The sequence below is a fragment of the Puntigrus tetrazona genome, unplaced genomic scaffold (assembly GCF_018831695.1).
Source record: "Puntigrus tetrazona isolate hp1 unplaced genomic scaffold, ASM1883169v1 S000000001, whole genome shotgun sequence".
Lineage (NCBI taxonomy): Eukaryota > Metazoa > Chordata > Actinopteri > Cypriniformes > Cyprinidae > Puntigrus > Puntigrus tetrazona.
In genome coordinates, this window is record NW_025047681.1 from 1,640,500 (window position 1) to 1,655,488 (window position 14,989).

A 14,989-nucleotide genomic window follows, 5' to 3' on the forward strand; every position below is an offset into this window, starting at 1 on the left:
AGGTGCAGATTTTCTTCAGATAACTGAATATTCATTACAGTCAAGTGAGTATTATTCTGAAGAGGAGCTGATTCAGACTTTCCTTCAAAAATTACTGATGATGAACTACAGAGCAAGATACATTAAAATTAATGAGACCAACAAACAGGATCAAACACAACAAACAGACAATGATTTACCTGAAGAAGAGACTGACTTTTTTGATGACATTTTCGAAAAACCTCCACCAGACAAAGCATCAATTCAGTCCGATCCTGTTCACCCAATGGATGTTCAGATGGCCGTGTTTCATTGTGCTGATGGTTTCCTGAAGCAGCTGATGGTGACTAAACTTTCCCAGTGTCAGTATGCTCTGCCTCTGCTTGTTCCTGATCCATTCACACAACAGATTGAGTTTCCTCTCTGGACATTCAGACAAATCAACAAGAGCTGGAACATGAAAAACACAGACAATGAAATTATCAGTAAAACCCAGTCAATCTATAATGCAAAAACCCCAATGGTGTGTTTCTTTAGGTTTGGTTCTTTGTCTTCATCCAAATCTCAACTGATGAACAACCTGATCAATGAGACCCACAACACGTTCTTTCACAGGAACTGTCCAGGAAGCAGCAGAACCAGAGTCCTGATGGATGGAGTGGTGGAGATTGCCTGGTACTGTCCTTCTGGAGCAAAGACAGATAAATTTACTGACTGTGTGGCATTCTGTAATCTACATGGTGATGCAGGAAAACATGAGAAACAACTGCAGATCCTTACTGAAATGGCATCAATCAATGTTGTTGTTCTGCCACGACTGGAGAGGAATGACAGACATGCAGCAAAAATCCAAAACCTGTACAAAGACAGAAAGCCACTCATTTGTCTCATTGATGAGAATAATTCTTCAGTAAGTAAGACAAATAAAGGGAAATTCAAAATTGGTTTGAAAGACAGAAATCAGGCAGATGTATCTGAAGAACTCAGAAAAGCCATAAATGCTTGTCTCTTAGAATCGTCTTCCAGTTTCAGACTTGAAGATGTGTCCGAACACTCAGATATCACAGTAGATGAGGAAGATGATGATGACTGTAAGAGAGGAAGAGAAGCAGCACAGCAGATGATCAGTATGCTAAAGATGAAAGAGCTGATAAAAATCAAAGAATCTTTTCTGCCTCATCAGGGGAAACTGTGGCATCAGTGGTGTCAGAAGAACAAAGAACTACATCGACCTCAAGGAGAATGGATTGAAATGGAAATAAATACAAAGAAAACACAAATGAATAAAATCCGCAAACAGCAGCATGAATTTGACATCAGCCATTTTATCAAGTGCTTTATTGAACAAATATACTCCTATGATAGAATTGAGAAGATGTTTTTTCTCAAATGGTTTAGAATTCTCCTGGATGAACATACATCAGCTGATATTTCTGCTCTACGCCACAATTATCATAAAAAGTGGTCAACAGTCTTACAACTGAAAGAGAGGCATGCTAAGTCAGAACAGCTTGAAACTGAACAAACGGAACTTGAGACAATAGCTGAGGAACTTCAAGCTGCAACCTTTGGTTTAGAGCACATCATGAGGGATTTTGGACAAATCTTTGAATCTTGTTCATCTGTAAATAAGAACAAGGAAGACCTGCAGGTTCACTTCTCTTCTCTCCCGAGTCTCGCAGCAGAGATGATCATCTCTGGATTTCCACTGGAGCTGATGGATGGAGATGCTGCTCATGTTCCTTTGGTGTGGATTTCTGCTGTTTTAGAACAACTAACCCAGAAACTGGGAGACCACACCAGAATCTTCATCCTCTCAGTTTTAGGGATTCAGAGTTCTGGGAAATCCACCATGCTGAATGCCATGTTTGGACTTGATTTTGCCGTCAGTGCTGGCAGATGCACCAAAGGAGCTTTCATGCAGCTGGTCAGAGTTTCAGATGAGATGAAAACACAGATGAACATTGACTATATTCTGGTTGTTGACACTGAGGGTCTTCGTGCTCCAGAACTAGTTGGAAAATCAACAAGACATCATGACAATGAATTTGCCACATTTGTTATTGGTCTTGCAAATCTAACACTGATCAACATTTTTGGAGAAAACACAGCTGAGATGCAGGACATTCTTCAGATTGTTGTTCAGGCCTTTATGAGGATGAAGAAGGTCAGACTGAATCCCAGCTGTGTCTTTGTGCACCAAAACGTTGCAGATGTTGCAGCTAAAGAAAAAACCATGGAAGCAAGAAGACAACTGCTGAAGAAGTTAGATATGATGACAAAACTCGCTGCTAAAGAGGAAGTCTATGACGCAGAAACTTTCAGTGATGTCATTAAATTTGATGTTAAGAATGATGTAAAGTATTTTGCTCAATTCTGGGAGGGAAACCCACCCATGGCAACACCAAATCCAAACTACTGTGAAAACATTCAAGAACTGAAGAAATGTATCATGTCTCATGCTTCCAAATCACACAGAATCCTGCTTAAAGACTTCAAAACGCATATTAAAGATCTCTGGGAGGCTTTACTTAATGAAAATTTTGTCTTCAGCTTCAGAAACACTCTGGAGATTTCAGTCTACAGGAAATTGGAGAATGAATACAGCAAGTGGTCTTGGAGTCTTTACAATGCCAAGTTAAAAGTTGAGAATAAACTACACAACAAAATACAAAATGAAGTAATTCATGAAGTTGAGGAAACTTACCTTCTAAGAGAACTGAACAACACAAGTGAAGAAGTGGAAAAATCAATGTCAGAATTCTTTGAGAAAGACACATATGCAGAAATACTGATTCAGTGGAAAACATCATTTGAAAACAAAATCAAAGACCTTAAGAAAAACATTGTGAGGGAAACAAAGACAAACATTAACAAAATTCTTAATCATCAGGTCCTTAAGAAACGCCATGATCAGATAACACATCTTGAAAACACTCTCTTTGGAACAAGCAAAGAACTTGCCTTAAATTTCAAAGGCAAAGCCAATGATGAAGAAACACTGAAAAAAGAGTTTAATTTGTTTTGGAAAATGAACATAAAGATCATCAGTGACAATCCATCAATCAGAGACATTGGCATAATTAACGCGAAAGAATTATTCGATAAGAAAAAAGATGAGCACTACAGTATTTTCCAGAAATACTGTAATGGAGCAACACCAGATGCTGTTTTTGGTGAGATCATCTGTCAGAAACTTAAAGAGCCCATTGAGCAGAGTGTCTATAAGAAGACAGCTAGGGATCTGACAGATGAAATTAGATCAAAGTGTGAATCACTGAATGGAAGCAGATCAAATCTGGAGAAACACATCCTAAAGACGCTGGCAGAAGAGGAAAATTTTGACAAATACATGAACTACATTAAAACTCCCAGAGATCACTTCAAGAGATTCATCAGAGATAAAGTCGGTCGTTACATTAATGATCAGTTCAGTCTCAGTGTTTTACTCAAGATGAAGGAGAACACTAAACTCCTGCAGCAGGAGATTATAAAAGCAGCTCATAAATCTACTGAGCATGTTCAAGTGAAAACAGATGTTAGTTTGTGGCTAAAGAGTTTCACCCAACAGCTCTCAGATGAGCTGATCTTCTCTGAAAAAGACTTCAGTGGAGTCAAACATGATGATGTTAATGATGTCAACGTTTTAGAAGATGTGATCAGAAAAGAACTTCCTGCTATAATGTCTGACATCAAAAGTAAATTCAACACAAATACTTTTCCAGTAAAGCTAGACCGTAAAGACAGACCAGATGAGCTTCTGATTGATCACTTCTGTCAGTGTTGTTGGGTTCAGTGTCCGTTCTGTAAAGCCATCTGCACCAACACCATAGAAAACCATGATGGAGATCACAGTGTTGATATCCATCGTAATATTGGACTAAATGGGTGGTTTTACAGAGGAACAACAAACTTGTCTATCACTATATGCACTTCAGGCGTAGCAAGTGATCGATTTTTTTATCCTGATGCTTCAGATGTCAAATTTCCTTGGAGAGAATACAGAAAGGCAGGAGGAGTTTATGCAGACTGGAACATCACCCCTGACATTTCTGAACTGCCCTACTGGAAGTGGGTTGTGTGCAGATTCCAGAAAGATCTGGAAAAATACTACAACAAAACATTTGATGTTTGGAGTAAGATCCCAGACGAATGGAGAACATATTCAAAACAAAAAGCTGTTGAGAGTTTGGACAAATACATTTTCTCTGCCCAGTCTATTACTCACAGTTTGTGATGAGTTTCTTTTCCTTTTTTTTTTTAAATTAGAGATTCTGAAAGCAATTTCTGAAAATATATAGAAGTAAATTAAAAGAAAAGTGATTGAAAGTAAAATGCGTCTCAGAAGCCTGAAAATGTTTTTAATATCAGTGTATTTGATTTGTTTATGGACAATGTCTAATGTTTGACAAAATAGTATTTAAAAAAAAAAGGTTGTATTCCAGAATTGTAAACAAGAAAACTAAAATGTGTACCTCTGTAATAGTTTAATATAATAGTTGATTTGCAACAATATGGTAAATAAATGTGGTATATTGATATTTCCAAAAAAATGAAAGTTTATGAATAGTATATATATATATATATATATATATATATATATAGTTATGTTTAATAATGCATAACTGCATGGATAGGAATTATTGAAGATTTATGTCTCTGAATATGTTTGCTTGTGTAAATATACATTGGTGGTCTCTGGTTAAGCAGAGTTTTAATTTGGGGGTGAAATAAACCTTTAAAACATGTTTTTAATTATGGACATAATTAGATTTAAAATGCTGAGAGTTGGTATTAGTATTATTATATATGTAGGATTATTGGTATGCAGTGCTTTCAATATGCATTAAATTAATAAAAACATGAATCAATGGAGACCTTAAGCAGCATCGTTCATGCACTCTACATCACAGGATTGTGCTCACGCTTCCTTAGTTTCCTTAGATGCTTGAATTCTAAAGTAAAAATGTTAAATATACATTGGTTTTTTCAATGGATCTTGGGCACGTTGCTGGGAAATTGGAGACAGAACTGATAAAACATTAAGACAAAACAAACACAATAGATAAATGAGAATTTCTCTGTGAAGTAATTTCACTGTTTTCTACATAAAATCACCCAACATAAAAGAAAATATTGTGAAAATATTAAATTGATACATTTAATATTCATTGAGTTAGGCCCTTTCAATGTTTTTTTGTTTTTGAGAAATTACAGCGTGAAAAAAAATTATATTTTATGTTTTATATTTTAAACACCAACACATTTGATCCATAATAATTCTGTGTGGCAAATACTGCATTCAAATTTAAATTCTTCCATTTTCAGCGATATATGACATTTTTTTGAAAAATATTAATGTTTTGTAAAACGGGTGTATTTATTTTGATGTGCATATATAAAAAGCACAAACACACAGAACTGAATGGGGGGGAACCACAAGAGCATGAGTGTAGAAACAATTACAATACGTCAACAAGGTTATCAGTGAAATAAAATAATAGTAGAAAATGTCATTAATAGAATAAAATGTAAAATGTAAGTATTGTCGTGGAAATTCTCAGCACTAATCTGATTTTACCACAGAAAACTAGCTGCAGTTACTACAGTATCTCGGGTTAATTCCCTAAATTCCTAGAATACAAAACCACAGGAGTGAGGTGAGCCGCCTGGCCAGGTGGTGCGGAGACAACAATCTCATTAAGAAACGTGGAGAAGACAAAGGAGATTGTTGTTGACTTCAGGAGAGTGAACACCCAGCATGCTACTCTGACCACCAATGGTGCGGTTGTGGAGAGAGTGAGCAGCACCAAGTTCCTGGGTGTTCACATCACAGAGGACCTCTCCTGCACTGGCCAGGAAAGCACAGCAGCGTCTCAACTTCTTCCTCAAACTGAGAAGAGCCAGAGCCCCAGCCCCCATCATGTGCACCTTCTACAGAGGTACCATCGAGAGCATCCTGACCTGCTTCACTGTGTGGTATGGCGTCCTGCCGAAAGACCCTCCAATGCACATTGAGAGCATCTGAGATTATGTTAACATTGCAGGTGATCCTACCCACCCGACATTGAAAATGGAGTTTACAGTTCCCATCACATATTTGTAGTGGACAGTACATTCCAGGGCCCCTTCCTGGGTTTGCTACATGTTGATTCCTAATTTCAAATAAATTGGCGATCCAGTATAGTAGCTTTGGGCTGTCATGGCAAGAGAAGATTTCGAGATTTATGCCCCTTTGATATTATATGTGGTCAATGTGTTTTATTGTTTAACTACTCATTTACGTGTAAAGCACTGTTAACAATACACACTTAACAGATACGGCTATTCTCAACGACTTTCACTCGTTTGTCCCTCAGGTGAGAATCACTGACTATTAATGTTCATTGTCACTCTCCCGCAAACAGGCTTTCAAATCGCGAAACACGTCTTTGGAAATTTAAATCAATATATTGTTTTCTGTGAAGGTGTAAGTAGAATAATTTTCACATGGTTTTAAAGTAAATATTCTAACCTACAAATCTCATTACTCCAACGTCTTGTGCAGAACAATTCAGTATGAGATTTATGGCCTTATTTCAGCTGCATATTTTTCCCCCAAAAATGTACAAACCACCATTTAAAAAAAAAAAAATAGTGCGCTATAAGTAGCAGTATAAGTAACACTCTCTCTGATAGTGTGGAAGCTCCTTCATCAGATTTATCTTTCTTTTTATTGTTAGACAGATGTCTTCTGCTCTCCAAACCTTTATTTATTTGATCCAAAGTATGATTTACAGTACAAAATTCTCTCAATATTTCAAATAGTTTATTTCTGTTTGATTGAATAAGTTTCAATTTATTCTAGTGATTAAATAAATTTTCAGCAATCAAACAGCTGATTAGATTTCTTCAAAATTCATTGCTGAATAGAAATATCCAAAAATCGGCATCATAACCATTCAAAAGTCAGTATTAAATTATATGTCTTTCCAGTATACTATTATTTAGCAAGGATACTTTAAATTGTTTAAAAATGAAGGAAGACTTTGTAATGTTACAAAAGATTTGTACTTTTCAGTGGATCTTTAGTGAAGCGGTAACAGAGCACTTCGAGCCGGGGTTAGCGGGGGTGGGTTTGGTAAGATTAGCACCTCGGCCGGTGAGGACAGGGGCAGTGGCCCTCGACACCGGGCCACCCCCCTGTGCATGGTCCTGGTGGGAAACACATCCTTCTCACACAACAACAGACATCTTATTGCTCATTCTAACAGAGGAGAGAGAGAAATTAGGAGCTGGCAGACAGGTAAGAGAAACAGATCTCCTCACATAAAAGATATGTTAAAGCTAATGCTAACAGACAAAGAGTAACAGCTACTCTCTGGAGTGGAGCTGGATAGAGAGAGAGAGAGACAAGGAGCCGGCAGACAGGTGAGAGAAACACTAATCTCCTCACACACCAGACATGTTAATGCTAACAAACATGCTAACAGACAAAGAGTAACAGCTAGAGCAGAGTCCTGAGTGAAGCTGTAGAGAGAGCTGCCACACAAGAAAGAAACCTCCTCACACAACAACAGACATGTTAACGCTAATGCTAACAAACATCCTAACAGTGTAGCAGCTGCTTTAGAGGAGAGGAGGGAAATGGAGAGGAGCTGCCGAAGAAACACACCTCCTCGCATAATAACAGAAATGCTAACGCTAACAGAAGAAATATAGAGGAAGGAGGAAAATGTTAATGTCATTGAACGCTTAAATAATTTTGCATCACGTCTTATAATTCTGGAAAATCTGGAGGTAATTCAGCTTTGCAAAATATTAATCTATAGTAAGTATTAGTGTCTTTGAACTATAGTAAAGTACTCAATTGTAATAGGTTATATTAATCTACAATACACTAGTTTACTGTAGCAGAAATTTAAGTATAGGTACAGTAGTATTTATTTTACAGTACTTTATCAGTTCGCTATAGTTAATAACTACACTGTGCACTAGCATTTATTAACAACGTGTGAGTACTGTTATACAGTTGGTCTTTGATTCAGGATCAAGTTATATAAAAAGTGCAAAATGTGGGGAAAAAAGAGGGATCATGAAAATTGCACGTTTTTTCTCAATAAATTTTCACATAACAGTTTACATAGAATACAGTGTTCACAATCATCCAAATATTACTCACCAAAAGTGTTAGTGTAGTGTTTAATCATTAATTTCATTTCACAATTGCTGAAATATCTTCTAAAAATCATGCATAAGTAATGTAACTATAAAAGTTAACTTCACACAATTGTGTTGTCATTTTTAAGTGGTTGCTAATGAATGACCGTTTATGTAATTTATGTTTATCGTCTTTAATGACATCTTTTTTTTATGCAGATTTGAAACATGCTGCTGATCAAAGTCAGATATCTGGACTCCAGGAAATTTATCAGGCTTCAGGATGGATTCACTTTTGCTGACTTTGCTAACGAAGGTGGGGTTTGTTTTTTTTGCTTCATTTGTTTGTTGTTTCTGTTTCACACATAAAATTGTATCTCTGTTTAGTCCACAGTAGGTTTGGCCTACCACCTGAGACAAATCTACACATTTATGATGACACTGAAACTGAGATAGACGAGGACATTTTACAAGATTTTCTCAACGCGAGACCTGATACATCGCTCATTATTGTTAGAAGAGAGAATGAAGGTACAACATTGCATCACTAATTTGTAACAAATATATTGTTAATTATGTTGTAATAGGTTGTTGTGTTTCAGAAATGTTATCAGATGCAACAAGCTGCTCTTGGAGTGACATTTTGTCACTTAGTCATTCATCATGTGAACTTGACCAAATGCCAGAACGCCCTTACAAGAAACCTAAGACGGACGATGCAGCATCTGAGGCAAAAGAGGTTACTTGTTCATTTAAATGAAGTATGTTTTATTTTTTAAATACATTAAGTTAGTCAAATTTTGATTTTGATTGTACTTTTTTTTTTTTTTTTTGAAGATGGTTCATAGTGCCCTAAAGCAGACAAGTGGAGGAGATGCTGTCCTTGCCGAATATGGTTCCAAAAATACGCTTTCAAGTGAAATGAGACGAGTCCTAGTCAACATTGTGGTCGGACATATGGTGGAAAGGCATGGGTAAAAACTATTTTTGATTTGCTCTTAAATAGTCATAGGCATGTCAGAGTAACACAAAAGCTACTCAGTGAAGTCAGCATCAAAATAGAGTTAGCTTCTGACAGAATGAAGCAAGCCACACACAGGAAATATGGTAGAGGAAAGAGTTACCCCAAGACGTTCCCTTCTGAGGGAACTTGTGATTCATGACTTTACTTTGTAAAACTCTTTACAACCTCACCTGAGAGGAAATTATCCCCCTCAGCAACCATACCCACTTCCACCTCCTTGGCTGGGGATAAAATATTGTGCCCCTAGCATGTGTTAGAAGGTCATTCCTTATTGGGATCTTCCATGGGAGTTGATGGTCCAAAATGACCATATGGCCCTCCAAAATGGGGTTAAACGGCAACAAGTCAACTTATCTCCAGCTGTTATCTTTTCCTTGAAGGTGATCAATACCGTGTCATCCATGTATTTCTAGATCCTGAACAAGATCTTCTCCTACAATTACCTCACAAAGTCAGATTAATAATAGTATATAACAGTAAAATAGTTTCTTCTTACGAATAGGCATAATTCTATGTATTATATTACATCAAGGTTAATGAAAATATTCCACAGACATCAGGAACTTCCTGTGCTGCAGAAAAATGGAGATACGGAAATAACCATCTTCTGGCTTGATTTGACTCTCCGAATTTTCTTCACAATCCACTAAGACACAATGTGTAGTGCTTGCCATGCTTCAAAGAACTGACCTCAGGCTGTAAACATGCTGTAAACAGACCTGCTGCTGTAAACGTCATTGTTTTTTTTGCTAATATATAGTTAATTCCTTTGCTTTTTAAGGACGATTCCTTCAAGGAACCAGAAGGAGAAGTATGCTCTAGGGGTTGTGACTCTTTTCCCATCACTTAAAGATCCGTTTTCAAAAAAAGGCTATGTGAGTATCCTAAACTTGTATACTGTATATTTTAGCAGTCCAAATACTTCCTGTGATTAATGAATCTTTATGAATGTTCTTCGAAATGCCACAGGAACATTTTTATGACGCAGACGGTGGAACTGGATATATTGCATGGCGATTGAAGACTGTTCAGAGGAACACCAAGAAACGAAATAAGCCTAGAATCTCCAAAAGAAGTGAGACTGGTTTGAGTGGACCTTCTTGGAACAGATGTTCCAGCTCCGAGCAGCAGGATGAGGATACTTTAAGAGAGGCAATTGCCTTTCTTACTCAATCCACAGATGAAACACAGATCATACCCAAAATGAGGGAGACTTTTCACTATAGGCATAGTCTTGTTCATGACCCAAACAAGACAACAGACATTCTGAAGACCTTTCCTACCTTTCTAAACACTAAAGGACTTGTAAGTTTGCAGATTCAAACAGCTTATTCAAAGAGTAATGAACAATATATTGAATTCTTATTTGTTTTGTTTTTTATTAAAGGTGAATCAAGACTTCTCACTACTCTTCAGTTCTGAAACATCGTCCAAGTTGCTTGAAATGTGGGACACCACTTTTAAGGCAAGAATCATCGAAGAAGCCATAGGCTTGACTTTAAACGCTGTTGTGCGTTCGCTTCTTCTGTCAGCAAATAACCAGAGAGAAAGCGAACACTGTTCTGGTAAGATGCCATTTTCTCAAATTAATTTATTTGCGTATTCCTTTAAATCTGTAGCCTAAAAGCGCAAGCGTTGCCCTATATGGATAAAGTGCTTGTCAATTGTATCTGAATTTTAGACTGGGACAGTGACATGGCAACATTGCTTTTGCTGCTCCATCTACTTCCACCAACACCTGGAAAGAAAGTTTCAAAAATCAGTGCATCAGATGCCATAAACAGGCTTGTGGTGTATCAGAAGGTAATGAGAGTGGGAACGTGAATTTACTTTTTCTTTTTCATTATTATGTGACTGAATCTTGTTTTTCATCTGTCTCTCTGTAGTCTCGCACCAGCCTTGAACAACATCTTCAGCAACGAGAAGGAAGACAGCCATACCTCCTTGCTGTTGGACGAAACCGCAAGCAGATCGAACACTTCTACATAGTTCTGGATAAGAATCTCATCCCCTGTCAGTCGGATACTTCCCTCGGTGCATTCGATGAGCTATTCAAAGCACACTTTGTTTTTAATTTAACGTACGATGAGGCACTCCTTCATTTTTACACTTTCATTCAGACAACCATCTACATGGTCGACGTAGGGAAAACCAAGGAGTCGCCTAGAGTCAAGGAGTTGAGAGCAAAATTACTGAATTAGCCATGGACGGTTTAAACGCAAATCGTATTTTGTGACTGAGTAGCAACAGTTTGGATCTGAATTACATTCAAACTCTTGTCTTGTTAGGAACTACCCATTATTACAATTATTTATTGGGTTATTGTGCCACAAGATGATCGAAACTGGAATTTGTTGTAAATAATCAACGTTGTCTGTTCTCCAGGGGTTTCTTATGGAATGGCTGTGTCTCTTAGACCTCTAATCAAAGTATAAAACTGGAAAGAGCCAGAATAAAAAGAAAGTCGTTATTTATTGTTTTGTCTGAATCGAAAAGTTTTTATTTGGACTGTCTTCAAAATCCTGACAATATAAAAGTGATGTGCAGCTTTTGGAAATTATTCATCCAGTGTTATTGTTTATAATACATATTTTGTAGATAATTTTGTAGATATTAGCATTTTTGAATAAATTGCAACTTTTCTTAATTATAAAGAAAATCATAAAAAATTTTGCAAGCGTGCATTTAAATAAATAATTAACAATACAATTATTTTCATTCATATATTTCTAAAAGCATAGGACCTTCATTAATTTTGTTACCGAAAAACCATGGTTGTGTTCGAAATGCCATTCTGTCATACTACTCTTACTATTTCTGCAATATCCAGTATATATGCTGTATATAGTACGCTAATTTTCTAATATGCAGTATGCTGTATGTTTAATTTGAATAGTATGTTATTTTGTTTGGATGCATAAAATGCCCGTATGACCTGCTATATTGGCTGAAATTTGATGTATTTGAAGACACTGCATGGGATCCTGTTTCCCACGTGATGTTTCTTGTGTGTGAGTGAACTGGAAATAGTAAAAAAATAAGTTATAAATAGTAAAAAAAATGGTAATTTTAAAATGTAAGACTAGTATGTGCGTACTGTACGTATAGGTAATACAAACTTCCACTGTGTATCTAGAAACAATATAATTTGTAGGACAAAAATTGTCCTTTCACTTCCGAGGCACATTTGGCCAGTAGTTGGTGTGGTTTTGCACAACTGAAGTCAGAGAAGTATCTTACTTTAAAAGTGACTGACATGCTAAAGATGATAAACAGTGTTTATTGCTATCCTCAGATTGAATCAGTTATGTAACAAAATGAAGAGTGAAAAAAAAAACTTTTTAAATGTAAGATAGTGATGTTAACAGAGTATTTCAACAGCTCATTTTAGAGTCATAGTTAAATAAAAGAAGCCTACTTAGATACTGCTTTCTGACATTATTTACACATGCAACTTAAAGTCATCCAAAAGTAATCAGATTAAATTACTCTAAACACTTGGATTACGTTACTGAATATATTTATAGTGATGCAATTTATAAGTAATACGTAATTTGTAACACACACACACACACACACACAGGTGCATCTCAATAAATTAGAATGTTGTGGAAAAGTTTTTATTTTTAATTTATTTCAGCAATTCAAATCAAACTACTTCAGTCTTTAATGTATTTAATACACAAGATTCACAATTTAAGTCTTTGGTTCTTTAAAGTGTAATGATTTAGCTTCACATTAAATAAAAACCTCAAATCTCAACAAATCAGAATATGGTGGCATGCCATGATACAATCTGTGTTGTTAAAAGCGCTATATAAATAAAAGCGATTAAATGATTGACATGCCGATCAGCTAATCAAGAGGTAGAGGTTACCCTAGCCTTCAAAATGGCATCTCAGTTTGGAAGACTCCTAATCTAACAGTTGTCCAGAAGATAATCGTTGACACCTTCACAAGGAGGGTAAACCACAAACATCCATTGCCAAAGAAGCTGGCTGTATTCATGCATGTTAACAGAAAGTGGAGTCGAAGGAAAAAGTGTGAAAGAAAAAGACGAAACACAACCAAGCGTGAGAACAGCCTTATGAGGATTGTCAAGCCAAATCGGTTCAAGAATTTGAGTGAACTTCACGAGGAATTGACTGAGGCTAGGGTCAAAACATTAAGAGCCACCACACACAGACAACATCAGAGGCGTCTTACCTTGGTTAAGGAGAAGAAGAACTGGACTGTTTCCTGCGTGTCCAAAGTCAAGTTTTGTACTTCATTTGGAAACCAAGGTCCTACATTCTGGAGTTGCTTGAAGCTGTGATGATTTGGGCTGCAATGTCATCAGCTGGTGTTGGTCCGTTGTGTCACTGCACCCAACAAGACACTTTGGAGTGCTTCATGCTTCCTTCTGCTGACCAGCTTTTAGAAGATGCTAATTTCATTTTCTAGCAGGATTTGCTTGTCAAAAGTACCAAAAGTTGTTTAAGTGACCATAAAATCTGTATGTAACCCTAGGCTAAGGGAGATGTACTGCTGTGAATGTTACCTTTTTAGTAGAGGTGTAGAAATGTAGAAGCTAAAGGATGAAACAGAATAGCTAATTTAAAAATGTGGATTTTATTCATTTAATAAAACAAATCAATAAGTTGCAATAAATTTTTTTTCAATTAAATACATTTTAATTTAAAAAGCTCTAAAAGCTCATTTTAGTCAATCCTGCGAGACAGACTTTTCATTGTAGGAGATGGACTAAATATACTGCCAGATTCTGGAAGATAAAATCTTCAAACGCTTGTACAAGAGGATGTGTTTCTGGTCCTTTAAAAGTTACTCTTAACTTATCTTGTCCATAAAGCTAACTAAGCAAGCCAGAGGCGACAGCACTTAATTTCCGGGTAAATTTTAAAATGCAGCTACAGTCATGGCCAAAATTGTTGGCACCCCTGAAATTTTTCCAGAAAATGAAACATTTCTCACAGAAAAGTACTGCATTAACACGTTTTGCTATACGCATGTGTATTCCCTTTGTGTGTATGGGAACAAAGCAAAAAAAAGAGAGGTAAAAATTTTTTACCAAAAGCTAATTTTTGACATAATGTCACACAAGACTCCAAAAACAGGCTGGACAAAATAATTGGCACCCTTAACTTAATATTTGGTTGCACACCCTTTGGAAAAAAATAACTGAAATCAGTTGCTTCCTATAACCATCAATAAGCTTCTTACACCTTTCACCCAGGAAAAATTAGAAGGGTGCCTTTTCCCAACAGCAATTTAGAGCAATTAAGATCTCTCCAAAGGTGTTCAATGGGCTTTAGATTTGGAGTCCAGTGCTTTGTTGCCATCTATTTCTGGGTGCTTTTTGAAGTATGTTTGGGGTCATTGTCTTGCTGGAAGACCCAAGATCTGGAACGCAAACCACCTCCACCATATTTGACTTTAGGTACTGTGTACTTTTCTTTGAAGGCCTCATTCCGTTATTGGTAAACAGTAGAATGATGTGCTTAACCAAAAAGCTGTGTTTGTGTCTGACTCCTGTGATCCATCTCTGGGGTCCATCTAGCTGTTCTGGTCTCCGGTGACGGTCAGGGCTGTAGACATCATGTTTTGGTGGTGATCCACCATCTGGATACGAGTTGAGAAACAGAATAAGAAGGAAATAAGACTAATATTAGCGTAGATGCCATTCCTTTTATGATGTAATGAGTACATTGTGTGTTATGGAGAATGTTCCCACTTCTGGATGATCTAATGAATGCAACCTAGCAACTCTTTAATGGATTGGTAATAGAATGGTATTAGTCTGTTTAAAGAGATGGGTCTTTAATCTAGATTTAAACTGACAGAGTGTGT

At 36.7% G+C, this 14,989-nt stretch overlaps 2 protein-coding genes across 6 annotated transcripts in view; both read left to right on the top strand.

Moving 5' to 3' along the window:
• Positions 1-4,856, top strand: part of LOC122331714 (interferon-induced very large GTPase 1-like) — an 11,648-nt gene extending 6,792 nt beyond the window's left edge. For both annotated transcript variants that reach the window (XM_043229218.1, XM_043229217.1), the window contains one exon: positions 1-4,856. This exon is cut by the window's left edge and continues 130 nt beyond it. In XM_043229218.1, the coding sequence (XP_043085153.1) occupies positions 1-4,216 (4,216 nt within the window). In that variant the 3' untranslated portion in view covers positions 4,217-4,856.
• Positions 4,857-7,100: 2,244 nt separating this feature from the next.
• On the top strand, positions 7,101-12,083 carry LOC122331716. 4 transcript variants are annotated; one of them, XM_043229220.1, is made up of 10 exons: positions 7,101-7,264; positions 8,338-8,434; positions 8,506-8,649; positions 8,721-8,857; positions 8,956-9,092; positions 9,924-10,017; positions 10,112-10,447; positions 10,530-10,707; positions 10,824-10,945; positions 11,029-12,083. In XM_043229220.1, exons 2-10 carry the CDS (start codon positions 8,347-8,349, stop codon positions 11,341-11,343), a joined length of 1,551 nt encoding a protein of 516 aa, XP_043085155.1. In that variant the 5' UTR covers positions 7,101-7,264; positions 8,338-8,346; the 3' UTR covers positions 11,344-12,083. The 4 variants fall into 4 exon arrangements, with proteins under 4 accessions (XP_043085155.1, XP_043085157.1, XP_043085156.1 ...); XM_043229222.1 differs by having other exon boundaries at positions 8,513-8,649; positions 8,721-8,879; XM_043229221.1 differs by having other exon boundaries at positions 7,263-7,389.
• The last annotated feature ends 2,906 nt before the right edge of the window (positions 12,084-14,989 follow it).

Bases quoted from the DNA above. Each gene is read 5' to 3' on its own strand.
- LOC122331716 (XM_043229220.1), top strand. From the start codon at position 8,347: ATGCTGCTGATCAAAGTCAGATATCTGGACTCCAGGAAATTTATCAGG. The intron at 8,858-8,955 runs GTTACTTGTTCA...TTTTTTTTGAAG, and splicing joins CAGCATCTGAGGCAAAAGAG to ATGGTTCATAGTGCCCTAAA. The intron at 10,946-11,028 runs GTAATGAGAGTG...GTCTCTCTGTAG, and splicing joins GGCTTGTGGTGTATCAGAAG to TCTCGCACCAGCCTTGAACA.